Source organism: Colossoma macropomum, unplaced genomic scaffold, assembly GCF_904425465.1.
Source record: "Colossoma macropomum unplaced genomic scaffold, Colossoma_macropomum, whole genome shotgun sequence".
NCBI lineage: Eukaryota > Metazoa > Chordata > Actinopteri > Characiformes > Serrasalmidae > Colossoma > Colossoma macropomum.
This window is the reverse complement of record NW_023494790.1, coordinates 34,827,515-34,851,330: the sequence shown is the minus strand read 5'-3', so window position 1 is coordinate 34,851,330 and position 23,816 is coordinate 34,827,515. Positions and strand designations below refer to the sequence as shown.

General features: G+C 41.4%; 1 protein-coding gene across 2 annotated transcripts; it reads left to right on the top strand.

Moving 5' to 3' along the window:
* The first annotated feature begins 1,657 nt into the window (after positions 1–1,657).
* On the top strand, positions 1,658–22,993 carry samd14 (sterile alpha motif domain containing 14). 2 transcript variants are annotated; one of them, XM_036571774.1, is made up of 9 exons: positions 1,658–1,750; positions 6,123–6,177; positions 12,771–12,928; positions 13,557–13,902; positions 14,710–14,797; positions 16,116–16,184; positions 16,333–16,471; positions 19,577–19,687; positions 22,591–22,993. In XM_036571774.1, exons 2-9 carry the CDS (start codon positions 6,135–6,137, stop codon positions 22,750–22,752), a joined length of 1,116 nt encoding a protein of 371 aa, XP_036427667.1. In that variant the 5' UTR covers positions 1,658–1,750; positions 6,123–6,134; the 3' UTR covers positions 22,753–22,993. The 2 variants fall into 2 exon arrangements, with proteins under 2 accessions (XP_036427667.1, XP_036427666.1); XM_036571773.1 differs by lacking the exon at positions 1,658–1,750 and adding an exon at positions 2,614–2,736.
* The last annotated feature ends 823 nt before the right edge of the window (positions 22,994–23,816 follow it).

Below are 23,816 nucleotides of genomic sequence, written 5' to 3'. Positions count from 1 at the left end.
TTATTAGGCTAATTTTCCCACTAAAAACTTGTGGTTATAACGTAGACTTTCCTTAAAATTGCAGCTCTTTTGATTTCTTTCAAATTGCCATTTCGATATACAAATGATGAATCTTTCAGCCCTGCTAAGCTTGACTTTTGTCCATCCTCTTGTCCATTTTCAGATAATAGGGTGTCCTACAGTGCCAGAAACCCCTTTTCAGATTACTGAACAACTTGACGCAGTAGCCATGTTTACATGCAGCCTAACAATCTATTGATAATCCGACTAACAGTTAAGTCAGAATAAAATACGTCCATGTAAACACCTCAATCAGAATAGACTAGTCTGATTGAAGCCATTCGAAATACAGTTTCTATCTGATTGAACGAGGTGGGTAATCCTGTAAATAATCTGTTAAATAGAAGAATAATATCCGTGTAAACGCCTGTATCTGATTACATTCCCTATCGGAAAGTTTAAGTACGTTCTGATCATGTTCGTCGCGTCATAGTGAAAGTTTGGTGGGACGGACGTCCAGCTTATGTGTCTCAGAGCACAACGTCTTCCTCTCGGCCTTCTTTAATAAGGACATGTGAAGGACGTTTTCCTGAGTCTGACATCATTTTAAAGTCATTAAAAACACAAGCGCTGCTCACTGCTGCTCATCTCACTCTGACTGGACTCACGTGATGCTGGTTGTCATGGTAACGTTTACTCTAAGTGGTTCTCCATGCATGCGCATCATTTTGGATCAGATTACTTGTAGTGAGCATGTAAATGGAGATTTCCATCAGATTGTTGAGTAGAGTGAGAATAAACACCTCAGTCTTAATCTATAATCGGAATGTGTTCAATCAGATTGGATAAAATCTTTGCCAACAGTTTGAGAGAAGCTTGAACATGCTAACCAGAGGCTGTAGGCATCCATTTATTGTTAGCTACATTAGCCGTGACAGCAAACATGTCTTTGCCACGTTTTGTTAGAAGCTTTTTTTTTATTTTTAAATAATTTGTTTATTCAATGGAATTTATTCTCTATTTAATTTTATTTATGCAGTTGTTTAAACCAGCCAGCTGTTTTGATAGCGAATGTTTCGGGCTAACCCAAAGAAAGCGGACCAGCGCTAATTGAGTTGGCTGGGTGGGGCGGCTCTCATAAAAGCAGGGTCTCAGGTGGCCTAGATTGGGTTAGCCTAGCGACCGGCCGTAACCTCACAGCTGGTCAAACTGTCCATCAGAAATTGTACAATGCCTATTCAGGACAGTTTCATCATGAAACTTAATGAAAACACCGACCAGAAGGAAGAGGGCAGCAAATCCCAGCTGGTCCACCTCAGGTCATTCGTATCACTGGACAAAACCAACTAGCCTGTATTTCCAACCCTTATAGCTCTATTTCTCCAGGCAATGTTGTCTAGGTAATAAAGGCTGCACTGTCAGTAACCCATGATTCATGTACATATGAGACAGAAAGCACCCCCCCCACCACCCACACTCACTCTACCCCTCCTCCATCCTCGCTGCACCTTCCTCCCTCCCTTCCTCCCTCTCTCTCTCTCTCTCTCTCTGTGTCTCTGTCTCTCTCTCGTCTCATTCATTTCATCACTGCTCCCGGGTGCAGTCAGTGCCGTCTAACGACTTCTCCTGGACAGTGAGTATACATGTGCAAGTGTGCACAGTGATTCCATCACACTGCGAATCGTCCTCCGGCATCCAGTCAGGAGCAGCATGAGCCCCCGTCCCGTCAGCTGAGGCTCCAGGATCCAGGGTGAGTAACTGAGTCTCTGTCTCTCCTTTTAATTAAAAATTCATGCTTTTTTGCTCTTTGTTTACTGAGCATCACTTTTACCGAGAGCAGACTGACTGAATTATCTTTGGGAAGCGATAGTGCACCAACAACAATCTCTCAAAAGTCGTCTTTAGGGGTTTATTTTCGCACATTTAAAGGACTCGTAGTCTAAATTTGTATTATATTTTATTATGTTACATTAATGTTCAATTATAATGTTTGTGTGACCAAAAATTTTTTAAATTAATCATTATCCCCAAGTTACTGGAGAACTACTGAGATTTTATTGGACCAAGAAACACAACCTAATTCATCCATATACACACATTTTCTAATCTCTCTTTATGCTTTATAGTTAAACAGGATTTATATGCTATTGTGCCTTTAAGACTGATATATCGCTGCTGTTGGAACAAAACCTTGTATCTCCATTTTTCAGTTTTTGACATAATTTGAAAATACCTGTTGTTCTTTACATTGTGTGTAAATTCCATGATGAATGGGCCAAAAGAAACGACCCAAAATTGCTTTGAAAAAAGTCTGGTTCCACTGACTTGCATTAAAAGTAAAGTAAGTTTTTTCCTCCTCCTGTAAAGTTACCATTTTGGAGATACGAGGTTTTGTTCCGACAACAGCGAAACGTTAATGACTTAACATGTCCTGATTGGCTACATTGTGTTTCGCCTCATTCTAGCAGAGGTCCAGGCTGAAATGTACAGAACGAATTGGCTGAAATCCTCGTGTAGCTCGGAACAGATTGGAAAACTTTCAGATGGAAGGCTGCAATGATCACTTTGCTGCCCGACAGACAAGAACAGCACAACGTTTATTTGTTTCCCCATTCGTTTCCTGTTTTCTTTCACTCCAGCAACTCCTGCTCTGCAGGAACAACACTCTGCATCACTTCCGTGTGAATGGGCGGGGCTAAACTACTGTACAATGAATGGCCGGTCATGTGCTCACAGGTGTGACATCACAACCATGACTAATTCAAAGCTGCTGGCATCTGAAGCTTAGTTTCCACAGAACTGCATGGTATGTTTGGAACTAGGCCGTGTGGAAAGGTGTTCATGGTTGTGACATCACAACCACAAAGAATTCAAAACAGGCCCTTTTTAGTTTAGTTTAGCTTTTTTTGCATCTTAGTTTATACATATATGGGTTGTACGGGCTGGAGAAAGAGTGGTAGATTAGAAATATTACAGTTTATACAGTGCATCAAACTATTTCTATTAATTTTAGGTAGTTATTTTGTTAAAATCTAGTTTTCCATGATATAAAATTGTTTTGCACATAGCCCGCACTACTAGAGAGATGCACTGAGAACACAGCTGTTATGGAAAACCAATAAAACCGAAGGAAACTGAGAAATCTCCCAGTTTCGCCAACATCCAGCACTTCTTTCGTGTTTTCCGATCTGCTGATGCATACAAAGCTCAGTTTTATCTATGCCCATCTCCATATTGATTTGTTTGCTATTGCTTTTTCCTCTGCCTGTCAGCTACTTAGCAGTCCTGCTCCACTCATACTTATAGATGGGGCAGCGCGAGCGCGAGAGCGGATGGTTTTATGGCCATTAGCTCCACATCAGGCCTTTGGAGGGAACGGACATCTTATTGTAATACATATTGAGTCTGTTCCCCTCACTGACACATAAGGCCAGTAACAACATCAGCGCTAGCAATCACTTTCTTTCAAATGTGCCCCTGGTATGTGTGTGTATATACGTGGGGGTGGGTGTGCGGGTGGGTGTGCACGTGTTGTAATGAATTTCATGAATGTTTAACCCCTGCTGAGCCCATGATTACTGAACTTGCCCTCAGCTATGGGGGAGAAAAAAGGGGGTCCCATGTGGACGAGTGCAGACAGCTGTCGGATAGACAGAGAAAAGTGGACAGAGAAAAGGACAATAGATGAAGATCAAGAATATCTTCCACACACAAATGTACAGTGAAATGAAATCACTTTGCTTCAGGGCCTCCATGAACACATCAGACAGGGCCGGTGATAATGCATTACAAGTGACTCAGACACAGTGCAGTTAAGACGAAGCGGCTTATTGCAATGAATAACAAAGACGTGATTGTGTATTTTATATAGTGATTAAAGGGAAATCTCACCTTTGTTTTTTTAAATCTCAGCATTCTCAAAAATGTGCTTGTTGAGATGTAAACAAAGTAATTCAGACTGTTTTTTTTTCTGTAGTGTCTATTCAAAGCCTTGAAAAGCCCTGAAAGTCATTTCAGATATGTTTCCTGATGGCTGATGCTTGTTTAAAGGGCTCATATCATAAATAATTACATCTTCCTCATTTTTAAAATAAAAGTTTGATATTGTACGTTTATGTTGTTAAAGGTACCATTCACTGCAAAAACAGCCCGTTTCAGTTCGTCACCACCTTTATCTGCCTATTCACCCTTGAGCAGTTTAACTCTGCTCATTTGGCTCTGAATGCTTTTTGAATGAGGGATGATACTGGGTAGCCAATCAGAGCAGAGCTTGTTTACATATTCCAGTCTTAAAGGCACAGTGACAAAAATAAAGCCTGTTTAAGGGATAAAGAGAGACAGATAGAAACATAGATAGATAGATAGATAGACAGACAGACAGATAGATAGATAGAAAGACAGACAGACAGATAGACAGACAAATAGATTGATAGATAGACAGACAGATAGATAGATAGAAAGACAGACAGACAGACAGATAGACAGACAGATAGATAGATAGAAAGACAGACAGACAGACATATAGACAGACAAATAGATTGATAGATAGACAGACAGATAGATAGATAGAAAGACAGACAGATAGACAGACAGAAAGATAGATAGACAGATAGATACAGACAGATAGATAGAAAGACAGATAGATAAATAGACAGACAGACAGACAGACAGATAGATAGATAGATAGATAGATAGATAGATAGACAGATAGATAGATAGCTAGACAGTCAAACAGACAGACAGACAGACAGACATGCTGTCACTGGTCTCCTGCACTGTTTCTGGGTTTGTGTCTTTATTTCGTGGGTCTGTGATGAAAACCAAACTGTTCTGCTCATAAAAATTTCAGCAGTGTCTCTTCAGCCCAGTCCATTAGCACTGAGGCTCCACTAAAAGCTCTGACCACGAGCTGAAGGCCAAACACGTTCGGTCAGTGAGGACAGGTCTACTGACACAAACAGGTCCGTCTGTAAGCAGAGCTGAAGCGGTTAAGCTGCATTGTTAATTGCTGTTCTGTGAGCTGCTGAGGGCTGTTTGTGGATGCTGACCGCTCGGTCCACACCGGTGAAGGTGCTGGGCACCAGATGGCTCAGAGACTCTGTACTGGCACGCCCCTCAGGCAGGGCACAGCGGGAGAACCCAGCGCTCTCGATCTGACCAACTGGTCAACACTGAGAGAGAGAGAGAGAGAGAGAGAGAGAGAGAGAGAGAGAGAGAGAGAGAGAGAGAGAGAGAGAGAGAGATTAATAAAACCAAGTGGACATGAAACGTATGGAAGATTGTGCTGTGGAAAACATGCTGCACTGAATTTGGTTACATAAATACAGAATTTACTCATAAATAAAATATAAATACAGTATAACTGAAACTGAAAGACATAACTGTGTTGATATTATAGGTTATTCATATGGAAATGATGTCCACAGTTTAATCAATCAAGTTCAATTAATCTCTTTTTTCTAATTCATTTTTCAAATTAATTTAAAAAATAAATCAGTGCATGAAAAATCTATTTATTATTTTTTGTAATTTCCACAAAATATATTTAGTTTAAAAATAATATGTCTATATAAAAAATAAGTAAGCCCCCAGATATATAAAAAATATAAATTAATATTTAAAAATAATTATTCATAATTAAAATTAAAAATAAACAAAATAGTACATCAGTTTTGTACCTACAGTGTCTTGTCTTGTTTTCCATTTTTAATAAAATTTTTATCTTTAATATATATTTTATCTTTAAAACTGAGAACAAAAATATAATATTTGTTGTTTTTTATTATTACATTAAATATAATAAACACAACAAGTCAACAAGAAACAAGTGAACAAGAAAAAAATAATCTTGGGAGAATCTTTTTTACTAAATTTTTGTTATTATTTATGTTATCATTTAAATTAGTTACAGAAAATATGTAATAATTTTAAACATATTCAATATTTATTAAAAAAATTAAACATAAAATGATGTAACAAACAATGAAACCAATCTTGCACCCACAGTGCATCTTTAAATCTTTTAACATAAAAATAGCTTTTAAAAAAAACAAACAAACAAACAAACAAACCCAGTTTTCTATCTGCTGTATGAAAACATTTTACGTTTTCTTCTCCTCCAGATTTGCACGGCCATGTCGTCCACTCCTCTGGCCGAGACGGAAGAAGACGTGTTTGGTGAGTGACCTCTTCACCCTCCCATCCCCCGCTCCATTAGCCCTTAATTTACACACTCTCAGAGTGCATTATGGGCAGCGAGCAGCCGGCTACCCCCCATCTCCACCCCTCCAGCTCCTGCACCAGATAATACGGTCAGGAAACAGGATACGCTTCTGTACCAGATCCTCTCCTGTACGCCTCCATTTACCACATACACGCCTGTAGTGGACTGAAATCTATGGAGCTTCTATGGGTTCTTGGTCAGGATTGAGTGAACTGGCCATCACCTCTGACCTCGTCCTGTACTGGTGACACTGGAGATAAATCAGTAACAAAGGAAGCACCTTTGTTGACAAATATGTGGACAGTTGTCTGTTTTGATACATAACAGTATGTCATACAGGTCAGACACCATGACAGCAAGTCTATTAGAGATCACTTAAAGGGGAATTCCACAGATTTTTAAAAATTTATACATAATTAAAGCTGTGCTTTGTGAAATTGTTCATTAGAAATCAAAATAAGTAGAATTACTGAGTGAGGAGAATAAAAACAGGCTAAATATAGCTGCTGTGAGTCGCCCTGTAAGTCAGAGGCATCGAAATCGGGAGTTTTTCACACCACATCGTACGTCTCTACATATTAGCGTCACACACACAGGCTCATAAAGAAGGTCTGGCCTGATGTTTAGATCTCAAATTCAAAATCAAGATTAAACTGATGAAGATGTGATAAATAATTCACTCACATCCTCGGAAAATGCGTCCTACACCAAGTTTTGACTGAGTTCTCCTTGAATTCTCTTTCAATCATCAGATTCATCCAGCCATGGAAGGAGGCCGAAGTACAATCCACGCTACAAAATGTTCTTCTGCATGTTGCATGCGTTATACATTTTCACCACAGGAGTCTCCAAATCCCCAAATCTTACACGGTGCAGCTTTAAATGGTTAAGATATAAACAAAGTCATTCAGAGTGCTTTGATACTTAAAGACTCAAAACTGTTCACAGTGGTGGTGATAGGAACCAAACGTCTGAGGAGTTTAATGCCAATAAAAAATCCCTTACAGAAAGTTATTACATGAAATTTTAACAAATACACTGGCTGATGTCTGAGACACAGTTTTGCGATAGTTGTACGATAAGGTTTATGTTTGTGTTGTAGTCATGGTGACCCCCGGTTCCATTCACTACCACTGTAAAGAAATCAGAGTCTCTACAATCAACCGTTTCACATCAAACTGCTCTGAATGACTTTGTTTACATCTCAATCACTGAATTACACAGGAAAAAAAAAAAAACTCGACACAGTTTGAGCTGAGTGTGTAATAATTTAGACATGTGGTTAGCACTGTGCTAACTGTTGGGGTATTAGCAGAGCCGGTTTAGCTGGGGGGGGTGGAGATGGGGGGCCTGGCCTCTTCCTGTTTCCCCCATTATATCAAAAACAGGACTGCAAAATGCCGGAGGGCACCCGGGAAAGAATCCTCAATGAATGTGAGTAAATGGAGCTTAACGGTTAAAAACGAAAAGTTAAACTAGTTTCACTTATATATAATCACTTCTACAGCACTTTCCTTTCATTTTAGAAAGTAGGATGCATTTCACTGCAAAAGCAAAGAAAACTGATCTGTATGTTTCTCTTTTTTCTATAGCAAACGAGTTTTGGGCAGCAGGACGCTAACATTACTGCTACTGGGTGCTGATTGGTCGGCGAGCGGTGCAGCTCACTGGCTGTTTGCGCTCAGTGACATCATGAACGTACATGTGGTGCCGGTTTGAAACTCCTATAACTCGAGTTTAAAAGCTTGTAAAAATATAACAGCAGTGTTAAAATGTTTTCTGTGTTCAGGAAATTATTGTATCATTTTACATTAAAAATGTTTAAGCATTTATAAACTACGATTTGACATGGAAACACATAGAAACTATATTTGAGTTCTCGAAATGCTAGAGGGCGCTCCCGAGCCAGTCCAGAATGAATGGGTTAATATGGAGCATTTGAGCAAAATCATAGATTTATAAATGCTTAAACATTTTTAATGTAAAATGATACAACAATTTCCTGAACACAGTTTAAAATGGCACCTCATGTACATCTATGACGTCATGCAGAACAGCCAATGAGCTGCTCCGCTCGCCAACCGATCAGCACTCAGTCACAGTAATGCCAGCGACCTGCTGCCCAAAACCTGTTTGCTGTAGAAAAAAGGAAACATAGAGGTGAGTTTTCTTTGCTTTTTCAGTGAAACACATCCTACTTTCTAAAATGGGAGGAAAGTTCTGTGTTAGAAACCATTTTAACTTTTCGCTTTTAGCCGTTGAGCTCCATTCACTCCCATTCATTGAGGACTCGCTCGCGGGCGCCCTCTGCTGTTTAGCAGTCCTGTTTTTGATATAACAGAGGAAATAGGAAGTGGCCAGACTCCTCATAAACCGGCTCTGATAATTCTCTCTATAAGTTCTCTGGTATTAGCTTCCACTACTTGTTAGCCTCATTAGCCTTATAGCTCCAGTGCAGAACTAAAGAAGCAAATCTCAGACACCAAACATCTCTTGGCTGATCACTATATTTTAGTGTAAGTGAACAGGGTGTCCTCTCTTCTCTGAAACAGCTCTACTTGTTCTCCTCTAATGAGGCAAATGGCTCAGCACGCCTGGACGGCTGCGTCCGATCGATGGTTTTAGTTTGTGCTGTGAACAATGCCGCTCCTGACAGCGAGCAATTGCTGGATATTGATTCCAGCGTCCATGCTGGGTGTCCTCCTCATTCTTTATTATAATTTCTTGGCAGTAGGACGGCAGCGGCAGCTCCATTTAGAAATATATATAATATATTAGTGCTGCACAGTTAGGGTCATGGCTAAGGACTCGGCGCTGGGTGTGTACGTGTTAATGTGTTAGTGTGCAGGTCGTTTGAGGATCAGGTTCTGCCATTTATCTTATATGGAGCATAAACAGGGGCAGGGCTGATCCCAGATCAGTGCTATTCTAACGCCTGGCCTTTATTCTTAAAGCACCAGGGGCTACTGCAGGTCAGATAGTCTAGAGTTAGTCCTGCTTACACTGTCCCGATTGCAGGAGACTCATCCGGCCTTGATGCTTTATGAGTTAGGCTGTAATTTGAAATGATACAACAGTAGTGTTTCTGTGTTCCTCAAACTAGAGTTTCCAAAACTGGAGATCAGAAAATGATTGAAAGATACAGAGAAAATGGGACTCCTAACTACGGAGGGGGGAAAAAGGACACGGGTGTTTCTATGATAGGTAAAAAAACCCTCCTGTCTGCGAAATGACCGTAGATTTTTTTCTCAATTGACAATTTATTTGAGAAAAATCTCGAGATAAATATCTCGGGAGATAATTATCCCAAGATATATTCATTTGAGAAAAAAAATCTCGAGATATATAAGTAAAACTTAAGCGCATTACCCACTCCGTCCAGTAGATGGCACCAATACGTCATTCAGGCAGCATTCCAATCACAAATATCCTGAGATAATTATCTTGAGATAAATAACCCGAGATGATTATCCTGAGATATGTTAATTTGAGAAAAAAAAAATCTCAGGTCATTTTGCAGGAGTTTTTTACCCATCATAGAGAAACCCATGTCATTTTTTTACCCATGTCCTTTCAGGGGGTCCGTACCTAACAACCACCTGAAAGACCTGGTTTAAAATGTTAGAGAATGCACTATACCAGGCATCCATACTTTGCATGAAAGAGATGGGTTCCAGCGGAAAAGGGCCGGTCTGAGACAACTAGTACCCGGAAGTCCACTCTATTGCACTGCCCCCACTGCCTTCTTTTCTCTCTGGCCTTTGTCCTCCCAGACTTCCTCTCAGAGCATTTTCACACCAGAAAGTCTGGACCATGGTTCATGTTACAGTGTATAAATTTGATCTGGTAATTTTGGTTTCACACTGCAATTTAACGAGTGCACCAAAGAACTTTGACACACCTACATCCTGTCGTCATCACCTACATGGGCTGCATCTCCCTGTACTTAACATCGATTGGTTTGTAGAGGAGCGTCTGATGTCAACGTGTTGTCAATTCAGCAGGTAGCCTTTTTCCGACTGAGTAAAGAAAAACATTCTCTTTCTCATCCTCTCAGAAAATAAGGTAGAAGTTTAAGCTTAAACTGATATAAGTTTTTTCAAGTTGACTTTTGACTTTTTTGCTTGACCAAATAACAGTGAAAGATCTGGTCTCCTCCTCTCCCCGTGCGCTGCCGCAGCTCATTTTCACTTCTCTCCTCGTTCTTTTTCTTCTTCTGTAGCTTAATGCCTGATGATAGCCTGTCTTAACTTCCAGCTGTAGGTCTGAAATTCCAAACCATCCAAAAAGTGTTGTTACGCAGCTTCACTTTGATCCCAGACCGAGACCAGAGCCGGTTTATGAGGAGCCTGGCCTCTTCCTATTTCCCCTATTATATCAAAAAACAGGACTGAAAAACGGAGCTAAACGCCTAAAAATGAAAAGTTAGAATAGTTTCTAATCACTCGCCCAGAACTTTCCCTTCATTTTAGAAAGTAGAAGGATGTGTTTCACTGAAAAACAAAGAAATCTCACCTGTATGTTTCCTTTTTTTCTACACCAAACGAGTTTTGGGCAGCAGGACGCTGGCAATATGGCTACTCAGTGCTGATTGGCTGTTCGCGCTCACTGAGGTCATGAACGCACATGAGGCGCCGTTTTAAACTCCTATAACTCGAGTTAAAAGCTCTTAAAAAGTATTCAGCATGCAGTCCAGCATGGCTAGAATCCACCACAGCTCAGAGATCCCCTTCAGATTTACCGGGAGGTTAAAGGCCTCCCAGTTACGGCGTACAGCCACGATGAGGTCTGGTAGGAGTCTTGGTGATGGAGAAACTATATGCTGGCAATGGAAGACCCGCAATCATGCTGCTTTGGTCAACAGCAGTGAGCTGTAAGTGAGAGGGCTGCAAGCAGATGGCAAATAAACATGCGCCTTAACTCCAGCTACTGCGCTACTGCAGTAAATGCGTCATAACACTGTGTGGAGGTCAACGGCAGCCCATCACTCAAACAAGTAATCTGTGGCTGCTGGCAGCTTAATAGAGCTTCAGCAAAGCTTTATGGTCTCTGCGTTTTATTGCGTGTAACAAGTGCGCATAGCTTAGCCCTGTTGCAGGACTGAACAATGCGACAGTGTTGTTGCATGTGTTAGGAGAAACCAGGCCTGTGCAAATACAAAAAGAGCACGGTCGCAAATTTGTGAACAGCTGAAAAATATGTGCATGTATTTATATATTTATACTAAATATATGTGCAATAAATGTCGTTATTCTTGCGTTTCGCCTGTCGTCACACTGTATAGTCGCTGCCATTTCGAGGACCGAATCGACTGTGAAGCGCGCTGCCTTCAATTAGCTGTGCTTTGGGAATGATTCACCTGTGAGACGCATCAGAAGCCAAGAGACAAGAGACACACAGACCTTTAATTCAGTGTTTTCACTCCAGGCTTGGAGCCCCTGCACTGTATAGTTTAGTGTTTCTCTCTGCTGTTCACACCTCGTTCAGCTCAAGAAGGGATTAATTAGCTGATAATATCAGGTATTTTAACCAGGAAACCACAGATATGCAGTGCAGGGGTTTCAGGACTGGAGCTGAACTCTGAACTAACTGCACCAGCAAACTTACAGAATCACGTCTGTCGAAACACGACGTCGTTTTCAGACCCACAACATTCAGTCTGATATTTAACGATAATGTTTCTCCATTCAAACGTCATTTAAATCAGAAACAGAGAGTAAAGTTATACCGGCTGTCTGCAGCTCCGTTAGGGGGACGACTGTTCATCTCTCGGCTGTTAACATCAGCTAAAGTTATCTAAAGGCCAGCATTGATCTCATCTGTGTTAATTAGCTGATGTCGTTACCCTCCTATAATCACAGTGTGTTTTCTCCTCTTTATGCAGCACCATGGGGTCCTTTACCCACCCTGACGTGAAGAGCCGGTGGGCTTCTGTGCTTTTAAATGCTCTGAGAGACTCTCCAGATTAGGGAGGGGCTGAGTATGAGATGAATATAGATGTCAGGAAAACACAAGTTTGGTAGTTTTTAGGCCAGTTTAAGTGGATCCAGGAGTTCAGTGACGTTCGTTGAGGTAACGATTTTTCTCTTCCAAAGTCAGGAGAGTAATTTTAGCCATCTTTCACCTCTAGTTACGCTCGTGCAAAGCAGCAAAGCCAGAAATTCGGTCTCAAATATGGCGGCCACAACAGAAAAGTCACGTGACTGAAACCCTAGGATACATGATGGCTGAGCACTGGAATTCTATCTTCTTAATTATGTCAGGATGAGGTAAAAAGCTACCTTTTATCAAATTTGACACTGTGGGCTCTTTTCCAATGATGCACACAAAAGCTACAGCTGTACTAATAGCACCCCCTTGTGGAGAATCTGAGCTATTGTGGAGAAAATGAATTAACTGTTAAATTTCAGAACTGTCTCTACTCTCACTGTATAAATGTACCACACACAGCCCCGTGTGATGTGATGAACTGAACTCTCAGATGGTGAGAATGTTACTAACTGAATGCTTTATAATTTAATTTTTTTTATTATCAACATGGGGTCAGATCTGACAGAGGCCGTGCCCGAGACGGAGCGACTGGACAGCAGTCTGCAAAAAGCGAAAGCCCAGCTGTCAATCAAAACCAGGAGACACCGCCCCTCCAGGTCCCGCCTCAGAGACAGCCTGAGCTCTACGGAGGGGGAAGATAGCCTCGACGGAAAGGTGTGTGTGGCTGCTTTGGTCTGCTCTTTTAAAGCGATAGCTCAAAGTCAGGCTTGCTAATGTAGTTTTCAGCACAATGTTCTCTATAAACATGGACACAAGTACAGACAAAGGTGCTCCAACTGTGTTTTTAGATATTTAATTTTTATAGATAACAGCAAGTCTATTACCAAATCTATTTGATTTAGCATGGCTTGAGGCAGGTGTGCTACAGTTTAGGCATGCAGTTAGCATAATGCTAACAGGGCGACACATTTTCCCGTTCCACCTTAAATGGAGCAGCAGTTACATTCTGGTGCTTCAGGCATTAAAACTGCTGCACTATTTAAGGTGGAATGGGAAAATTAGCTAGCTAGCTACAGAGACATCAGCATACTATTAGCGTTTTTTTATGAAGAAAAGGACCATAATACATTGAAACGACATTAAACTAAGATAAAACAACTCAACAAAAATCGGGACACCCTACCCCTAGATGTGAACGTGCAAAACAGAGAGGTGAGGGCTAAGTGGTAGGGGCAAGGGGTGAAATGGGATTAGGCCTACATCTGGGTTAAGGGGGACGTTCTGTATGTTTTTCACATAACTATCATTTTACCACTGAGGAATGTCCATATTATCGCTCCAGAGCTTCAGCAGCCCTCCCCACAGCACCTACTCTCCTCTCCATGCCTCCCTCCGCTGCTCCTCACCATCCACTGACCTCCAGCTCCCCTCCTCCTCACCTGCATGGAGGGACCGAGCCTTCACCTTAGACCCTTTCCCTGAGACTCCAGAGCGGAGAGGCCGGTACAAACATTTGCTGGACACCTCCTCTCAGGAGACCCTGCTGGTGACAACTTCCAGCGTCCCCTCCAAACCCTGCACCAGGTCAGAAACCTCCTCTCCAGCCCACCTGCGCCAGGGGGACCATGGCCAGCTGCATGAGGAGGACCATTCTCTCCTGCGCCAGAGGGACCCCTCTCAGAGTGAAGGTAGGAATTTCGAATATTCATGATGAATTTCTACCAGATAGCCGCTTTATAAGAAACACCTCCCTCGTACTTCCACTCACCGGCTATTAATTAGAGAAATCTGCATCTGATTGACTACCTCTTGTCGTCTGACCAAAATTAAAAAAAATAAATAAATAAATAAATAAATAAAACGACATAACATTAACATCTCAACATAAAATCAAAACATGGCTTTAGCTTTTTCTCTCTTTTTGAGACATGGTAACCCGTCACTTTTTATCCCTCATTCCAGCGTCTTATTAGACAACATAATGCTAAATTAGAGCAACGACCTAAAAGTTGTTAGGGAGCCTCCTTATGGCCACGGGACCCTTAGCAGCTACTTATGTCGCTTATTAGGTAGAGACGAATCTGCCTGCAGCGCCGTCTCCTTCAGGCAGCTGTACCCGACGACACCACAGTGTCAGGGCCTGGTCCTCACAACCAGACGCTTCACACACGCTACTGGTAGCGTGAATGACTGAAAGTTGAACGTGAAGCAACATTTAGCACCATTTTGCCGTGCTGCCGCCGTCTGCTTACACTAACAGGCCTTTTCACACTGAGGCTTCTTCACTGGTCACACTTTTAATAGTGACCCTTTAGTGATTGCATCATATAAAGCTATCCCTGGTAAAACTGGACAATAAAAATCCCACTGCGCGCCGCATCACACAGACTGCTGTTTTAGCCATCTTTGAATGAACCCTAAAATGTATCATTGTTATTAATCATGTTTTCTTCTGTTTATTGTGAAAGTTCATAGACTAACTTTACTGTGTCCAGATGACAACCATGACATTGGTTCAGATGAACCAGGCAGCCCAACAGTACTGCTGGACAAGAAGACCCGAAGACGTTTCCTCGACCTGGGGTCAGTACAAGGATAAAGCGGAAATCCAGCATTCATACTTTTTTCATAATTAAATGGTGAAAGGGGAGTTCCACCAATTTTTTTAAAATTTCTAAATAATTCAGTCCTTCAGATGTAAACAAAGTCATTCAGAGTGGTTTGACGTGAAATGGTTCAGATGTCTTCACAGTGGTGGTGATAGGAACCAGGGGTCACCATGACTACAACACAAATATAGCCATTTTATTTACTATCCAAAAGCACCAGTGAACCTACACGTGTGTTCTGAGTTTATATGTAAGGACAATGATGGTAAAATAGGCATAAATCTGAAAAAATAAGTTTATTTTTAAACTATTTAAAAAACCCGCCACCCAGAAGGATAAGCGGTTTAGATGATGTATGTATGTATGTATTTTAAAAACACTCTGCGTGTACTGTTCCACCATGAATCAAATAAAATCAATTGATTAAAATACATTTTAAGTCAAAACTTTATCACAAAACTATATGAAACAGTGAGTGTGTTTACATGCACTTAATAATCAGCCTAAAATTTGAAATAAAATTTTTAGAACGGCAGAAAATCAGATTTTGTCAGTAATCCAATCACCGCATTTACATGCACTTGAGTAATCAGATAATGGGGAAACTCCAGGTCCACATGAGTCAGACAGTAATCAGATTTGCTTTGCAATGAGCCAATAAACTCACAGAAGAAGATGTGATGTAAACTTAACGTAAAACTCAAAATTCATGCTGGATTTTTTTAAACATGGCACCACTTTACCTAAAAATATAAACATACATCACTTAGAAGATGAAGAATATTTAAGTTCTTCATTTTGTCAAGCATGTATTTGGTTTCAGCGTCGCTCCGAAAGTGTTTCACTGCCTCTCGCAGCAACACTGCTCACTTATTTCCGGTACCGCCGTCTGTTTTCGCACATGCGCAGACTGAGAAATCCGAAAGAAATCAGAGTAAGAGTTCAGCTGCACTGAGAAATCTGATTACTGAGCTAAAATCCAGCCTCTTTATCAGATTTCTTAACCTTGCTCTGATCTAAGAAATCGGAGTGTGCTGTATACATGACCATTTGAATAATCAGATAACTGCAGAAATCCCATTATGATCGGATTATTAAGTGCAGGTAAACACACTCAGTATCTCTTATAAATATTATAATAAGGAAATGTTTTGAAGAATCGGTGGAATTTGCCTTTTACGTCATCAGAGGAGCTCAGTCCTGAATAATTCTCTCTTTAAGACTGATTGTGAATCTTCTTTCAAACAAGTATCGCTTACACTTGAACACTGCTGATGTGTTTCTCTGGACAGGGTCACTTTGCGTCGCACATATGGGAAGGTCAGGAAGGACAGAGGCAACAGGCTATCAGCAGGAAGCCGGTAAGGGTGGAGTCTGTGTGCTGCATGACCATCCCTCTGTTTGCCCTCCAGAAATCAATGGGACATTTTGCTAGCGATGGTGTATATTTATTTGATGTATTTGTTCAGGTCACTTTCTTTGTGTCTTGTACATGTGTATGCATTGTAGAGAGCCTGAGAGAGCAGAGGGGCGCTCCACACGTTCCTCCGGACCCCCCTTTGTGCCTTTCTCCTGGTTCAGTGACAGAATCAGGGGGTCCAGCTCCCCCAAATCCTCCAGCCAGTCTCCCACCAAGTCTCTGTCTAAGGTAACACCGGCCCCGGTCAGTCACTCTGGCACAGGACAGCAAGATTTAAAAGGCTTTTATCAATGGTTTTACCATCAGTGACACCTTTTATATTCAAAGATTACATTTTATTTGATTCTTCACATAAAACTACAGTAAGAACCTTGAAGGGGAAATCCACCAATATTTCAAAAAATTGTGGATACATTTTGGATAAGAGGAGAGAAGAATATAAGCATGCATGATTAGTCCTAAAAAGAGAATTACTACAGACTGACCTCCTATGGTGATGTACAAGGAGAATTCCACCGATTTTTCAAAATTCCTGCATAATTCAATCATTAACCAAGTCGTTCAGAGTGGTTTGATGTGAAATGGTTGATTGTAGAGATGTCTTTACAGTGGTGATGATAGGAACCGGGGGTCACCATGCTTACAACACATTTTATTTACTATCCAAAATGTCCAGTGAATGTACTTGTGTCCTCCTAAGTTTTATATGTAATGCTGATGATGGTTAAATAGTAGTAAATATGGAAAAAAGTTTTCATTGAAGACTATTTTGCCTCATAACCCCTTCCATGTTCCCCTCCGTCATGAAAATTTTATGCCAAAAAAAACTATTAGAACAATGAACAAGTGTCTCTGGCATCAGGCAGTGAATTCATAACCATTTCATGTAGTAACTTTCTGTGAGGGAGCTTTTAGAGGTGGACGTCTGGTTCCTATCACCACCACTGTGAACAGTTCTGACTCGGTAGGTTTGTCTAGAACAGAGCGTTTCACACCAAACCACTCCAAATGACTTTGTTCACATCTTAATAGCTTAATTATGCAGAAATTCCCATTTAAGGCAAGTGTGTGATGATTTAGGCATGCAGTTAGCAGAATGCTAACTGGGAAGGTATAAGCTTCCTTTAGCCTCCAGTACAAAACTGAAGAAGCAGTTTTTTTAGACACTAAACATGTCTTGACTGACCATTTACAGTAAGGCGTTTAGTAAAACCATCACTTTAAGTCTAGCAAGACCCAAATGAATTCTAACAATAATATCACATGGGGTCTATGGCCTTAGAGGGCAATTCCACTGACTTTTCTGTTAATTAAATGGTTAAGACGTAAACAGAGTCATTCAGAGTGGTTTGGTGTGAAATGCTCTGCTCTAGAGAAACTTACAGAGTCAGAACTGTTCACAGTGGTGGTGATAGGAACCAGACGTCCACCTCTAAAAGCTCCCTCACAGCAAATTATTACATGAAATGGTTATGAATTCACTGCCTGATGTCTAAGACACTGTTTTATGATAGTTTTGAGGTAAAATTTTGGCCTGATATGTAATTTTTAAATGCATTCATGGTGGAAGGATACATCCAGGGTGTTCAGAGGCAAAATAGCCCCCAGAAAATGTATTTTTTTCTGAATTTCCTTTATCAACATTCCATATAAGGACTCATAACACATGTAGGTTCACTGGTGGTTTTGGACAGTCTCTCTACAATTTGACATCACTTACTCTGAATGACTTTGTTTACATCTCAACAACTGAATTGTGAAGATTTTTTTAAATATTGGTAAAATTTTAAAAGTGTCACAGGATCTTAGGTATACTTGGTGGTCAGTGCCCCCCAGTGGCTGACATGAGTATTGTCGGTCTGTTCCTAACCCTCGTAGACCTTCTCTGAAGTGATGTATGGGTTACACTTGTTTCAACGTTGCCAAATTGTGAGCTTTAAGCTTCTGTTACTTGTTAGCTATGTTAGCCTCATAGCTGCAGTGCAAAACTAAGGAAGCAAACTTCAAACCCTAAACAAAAGCTGAATAACTACGCTATATTGACAAAAGTATTGGGACACCTACACTTTAAACCTACAGGAGCTTTTATGATCCCATTCTAAATCCATAGGTATTAATATGGAGTTGGTCCCCCTTTACAGCTCTAACAGCTTCCACTCTTGTGAAAAGGCTTTCTACAAGATTTTAGAGAGAGTCTGTGGGACTTTGTGTCCATTCATCCAGAAGAGCATTTGTGAGGTCAGACACTGATGTTGGACGAGAGGGTCTGGCTCGCAATCTCCGTTCTAGTTCATCCCAAAGGTGTTCAGTGGGGTTGAGGTCAGGGCTCTGTGAGGGCCAGTTATGTTCTTCCACACCAAACTCACCCAGCCAGGCCTTTATGGAGCTGCTTTGTGCACTGGGGCTCAGTCATCAGTCACGCTGGAACAGAAAAGGTTCTTCCCCAAACTGTTCCCACAAAGTTGGAACTATACAGTTGTCCAAAATGTCTTGTTCTGCTGAATCATTAAGATTCCTCCTCACTGGAACTAAGGGTTCTAGGCCAACCCCTGAAAAACAACCCCATATCATCATCCCTCCTCCGCCAAACTTTACAGCTGGCACAGTGCAGTCAGGCAGGTATTTGCCAAACCCAGACTCGTCCATCAGACCAGATAGAGAAGCGTGATTCGTCACTCCACACAACATGTTTCCACTGTCCAGTGGTGGCGCTTTACACCACTCCATCCTACGCTTGGCATTGTGCTTGGTGATGTAAGGCTTGCATGCAGCTGCTCGACCATGGAAACCCTGCCATGAAGCTCCTGGCGCTTAGTTTTTGTGCTGATGTTGATGCCAGAGGAGGTTTGGAGCTCTGCAGTTACTGATCAGCAGAGCGTTGGAGACTTTTATGTACTCTGCTTCTCAGCACTCGGCGACCCACTCTGTAACTTTACGTGGTCTAACACTTTGTGGCTGAGTTGCTATGGTTCATAAACGCTTCCACTTAATAATAATTCCAATAATACCACTCACAGTTGATCGTGGAATATCTAGGAGGGAAGAAATTTTGCAAACTGACTTGTTGCAATGGTGTCATCCTATCACAGCACCACCGTCGAATTCACTGAGCTCTTTAGAACGACTTATTCTTTCACACGTGTGTTCAGGCAGACCGCATGGCTAGGTGCTTGATTTTATACACCTGTGGCAATGAGACTGAATGAAATACCTGAATTCAATGATTAAGAGGTGTGTCCCAGTACTTTTGTCCATATAGTGTATATCTGAAGTAACCTTCACTTCAGTGTGTTAAGGACTGAATGTTATGACCATCTGTTCTCCGTTTGGAAGGGCTCTAGCCAGGATGAAGAGTCGTCTGTTGGTCTTCTGGAAACCCACAGCAGGTCCGGCAAACCCGAGTCCTCCCAGCCGTACCGCAGCCTGTCTGAACATTCGGATGAGGTGAGGACATCAAGATGTGAAATTCATGGGGTCGTGGGGGGTTCCGGGACTCCTGGATGTCTCGAAATCAAAATTCCCTTAAAGTAAACGTAACACATTATGCTGTTCATTAGTGAATAGCTTAGCAACTGTGACTATGCTTGGAACACCTTTGACTTCAATGTGCCGCAGTATATTTGTAAATCTGAAAACTTCCCCAGTTTCCCAAACGTTTGGTGGAAAGCGTGAATTATTACTAATTTCTCAAACCGAAGACAAAAGAGCAGATGTGTGAGATCACATCGCCAAATTAGAAAAGAGCATTTCCAGACGAGTAACTGTTAAACCAAACCGTATCAGAGAACTTGTAGAGAGGAGAACCACCACTCTGTAATGTCTTCTGGGTTTCTCAAACACTAGGGGGCGCTCCCGAGTGAGTCCAAAATGAATGGGTTGATATGGAGCATGTGAGCAAAATCATAGTTTATAAATGCTGAAACATTTTTAATGTAAAAGAATACAATCATTTCCTGAACACAGCTTGAGCTTTTGAACTCGAGTTATAGGAGTTTAAATCAGCACCTCATGAACGTTCATGATGTCAGTGAGCGCAAACAGCCAATGAGCTGTTCTGCTCGCCAACCAATCAGCCCTCAGTAGCAGAAAGGCTAGCCAATCAGCACTGAGTAGCAGTAATGTTAGCGTCCTGCTGCCCAAAACCTGTTTGCTGTAGAAAAAAAGGAAACATACAGGTGAGTTTTCTTAGTTTTCTTTAGTGAAATACATCCTTCTACTTTCTAAAACTAAAGGAAAGTACTGGGTGAGTGATTAGAAACTATTTTAACTTTTCATTTTTAGCCGTTTAGCTCACTAGAGATTCGCTTGTGGACGCCCTCTGGCATTTTGTTGTCCTGTATTTGATATAATAGGGGAAATAGGAAGAGGCCAGGCTCCTCATAAACCAGCTCTGATGTTATGAAGCTAGCATTAGTGCTGCTATGGCAAGTGAGTTAGTAGCCAGCCAACATGGGAACCCCCAAATACAAAGGGGTAATTTGGACACTAGACTGCATGTTAGTCAAACCAGAGCAGATGAAACAATGTCTTTATGCATTTTAGCCTTGGCTAGTCTTGGTTTGGCATCAGTCGCAGTCAGTATGCATCCTGATTGCTAACAAATCCAAATGTAGGCCTGTGTTTACTGCTACTGATCAGTGTACACTCCCAAAATAATGTTTTTCAGGCTTGATTTGCAGCATACAAAGCTTTAAACAGACGAACAACATGCTTTACTACTTTCCCCAAAGTTATTAAAATGAATAAAGAACGCTGATTAAAAAAAAACAGCACAGACCAGCATGAATTCCATGCTGGCCTAAGCTGGTCTAGTGCTTGTCTAGCTGGTCACCCAGTATGATCATGCTGGTTGACCAACATACCAGCATCCAAAACACAACATATGCTGGAAAAGGCAAAAATAAAGAAGAGCTACAGTTTTGATGAAACAAAAGGACATGTGCTCCTACACGCTTCAATGAGATGGTTCTTCAAGGGTTCTTTAGTAAAGAAAATGGTTCTATATAGAACCATGAACAGTCGAAGAACCCTTTGCATGATTAGCGCTAAATGGTTCTTCAGACTGATGGAGAATATGCTGTAGATGGTTCTATACAGCACCAAAAAGGGTTCTTCTATTGTTACGGTGTCAAGCCTGTAACAATTGAAGAACGCTTTTCAAAAAGGTTCTATATAGAACCATATAAAACACATTCTCCATCAATCTGAAGAACACTTTCATGATGCAAAGAACACTTTAATCATGCAGAGGGTTCTTTGAGTGTTCATGTCTCTATATAGAAACATGTTCTTTACTAAAGAACCCTTGAAGAACCAGCTTTTTTAAAGTGTGTTGGGCATGTGTGGATGCAGCAAACTCAAAGTAATGATTTCATGCTGGGAGTGATAAAAAACAACACAATCCTTCTGCATCCACAAGAAATATGCAGAATAGATCCCAGAAGAGCTCTATAATAATATCAGTAATAATACTAATCAATAATAAAACCCAAGAATCCTGTCTTTTAGGAAAATAATCACACCTTTCAACAGGCTAGCATCTGCAAATGACCCATTTCATTCTTTTCATGTTCAACGCAGTGAATCAGTTTCCGCTCTGGTCAGCAGGGGGTGCAGTGCACCAACTGTTACTCCCAAACACTGGCCAATCCGAATCAAGTGCCAACATCCACACTAGTAGCCAGCGTCCAGTCCAGTCAGACTGCCAGATAGAGAAAAGTGATATGTCACTCCACAGAATACATTTCCACTGCTCCAGAGTCCAGTGGCAGCTTTACACAATGCTTGGCACTTGGTGATGTAAGGTTTGCATGCAGCTGCTTGACCATGCAGTTTGCTGGGTCTACCGCTTCGTGGCTGAGCTGTTGTTGCTCCTAGATGCTTTCATTTCACAATTATAGCACTTACAGTTGACTGGGGCAGATCTAACAGGACAAATATTTCAGACTTGCAACAGAGGTGGCATCCTATGACAGTGCCAGAGTCACTGAGCTCATCAGTACGACCCATTCTACTGCCAGTGTTTGTCTACCGAGGCCGCAAGGCTATGTGCTTAATTTTATCCACCTGTTGTCAATGGCTGTAGACACCTGAACTCGAGAATTAAGAGGGGTGTCCCAATACTTTTGTCCAAATAGTGTATGTATATTATCTTTTTCTGTCTTTCAAACTATTAGATGTCAGTCAGTCAACTACATACATACATCTCTTTATTCAAAATCAGCCACAATAAACACAACATACTGCTTTAAACCACCTTTATTTCACAACAATAAGTTATGGACCTACGATGAAGCTATCAGTGGTGAACCGATAAAGTTTTTAATTTCACTCATGTTGTATTTCAGGCGTGCGAGGACACCAGAAGTGCGGACCCCTGTCTTGTGAAAAAGAAGGCCATCCTGCCATTTTCAACAAGCGGACGAGACAGGACAGAGAAGCAGAACGGAGTCCACAGCAAAAAGGACAGCGGGCATAGCGGAGATGGACAAAAGTTACTGACCACTTGATGGCAGCATGCCTCTGTGCTTTAGCGCACAGCACAATAAGCCTCACAGCTGAATTAATGAAGGACAGTCACTTTTCAGATGTAAATACTGCAGTTGTGGTTATTATGTAATATGAAGGCTTTTAAATCTGTACGATTGGATGGCGGCTTAATAAACTTTTTTTTTGGAAAAATGATTAACTGTGAATACTGGAAAAGTATTTTAAGTTAAAAATGTTGGAAATACTAGAAAATACAGGTGAATTATCTTAATAAGTGCCCCCTTATTGTTATTAATTGTGGAACTGCATAGGAAATGTATGGCGTTACACAGCTTCATGCGGAGCCCTGATGGAGAGATGCCTTCTTAACTTCAATAATGCGTGGCACAAGGTACTAAGGTGTGGGAACAAGATAATCAAACAGATTTTTCAAGATGTCCACATGATGAAATCGTTAATATGTAAACAGAGTCATTCGGAGTGGTTTGGTGTGAAACGCTCCGTTCTGGAGAAACTTAGTCAGAATTCTTCACAGTGGTGGTGATAGGAACCAGACGTTCACCTCTGAAAGCTCCCTCACAGAAAGTTACTACATCAAAAGAATAGAATACACTGCCTGGTGTCTGAGACACGGTAGTTATGAGAAGAATTTGGCCTAGAATTTTTTTAATACCTTGAAATACATGCAGGGCATTATAAGACAAAATAGTACTGATGTGGTTTGGTGACGTGGTGGTGTCCACTGACACTCCGACCTTCTTGGTCCACCTTGTAGGTGTGAAGTCAGAGACGATAACTCATCTGCTGCTGCACACTTTGTGTTGGTCATCCTCCAGTCCTTCATCAGTGGTCACAGGACGCTGCCCACAGGACGCTGTTGGCTGGATATTTTGGTTGGTGGACTATTCTCAGTCCAGCAGCACTGCTGTGTCTGATCCACTCAGACCAGCGCAACACACACTAACACACCACCACCACATCAGTGTTACTGCAGCGCTGAGAATGATCCGCCACCCAAATAGTACCTGCTCTGTGAGGGTCCATGGGGGTCCTGACCACTGAAGAACAGGGTAACAAAGTATGC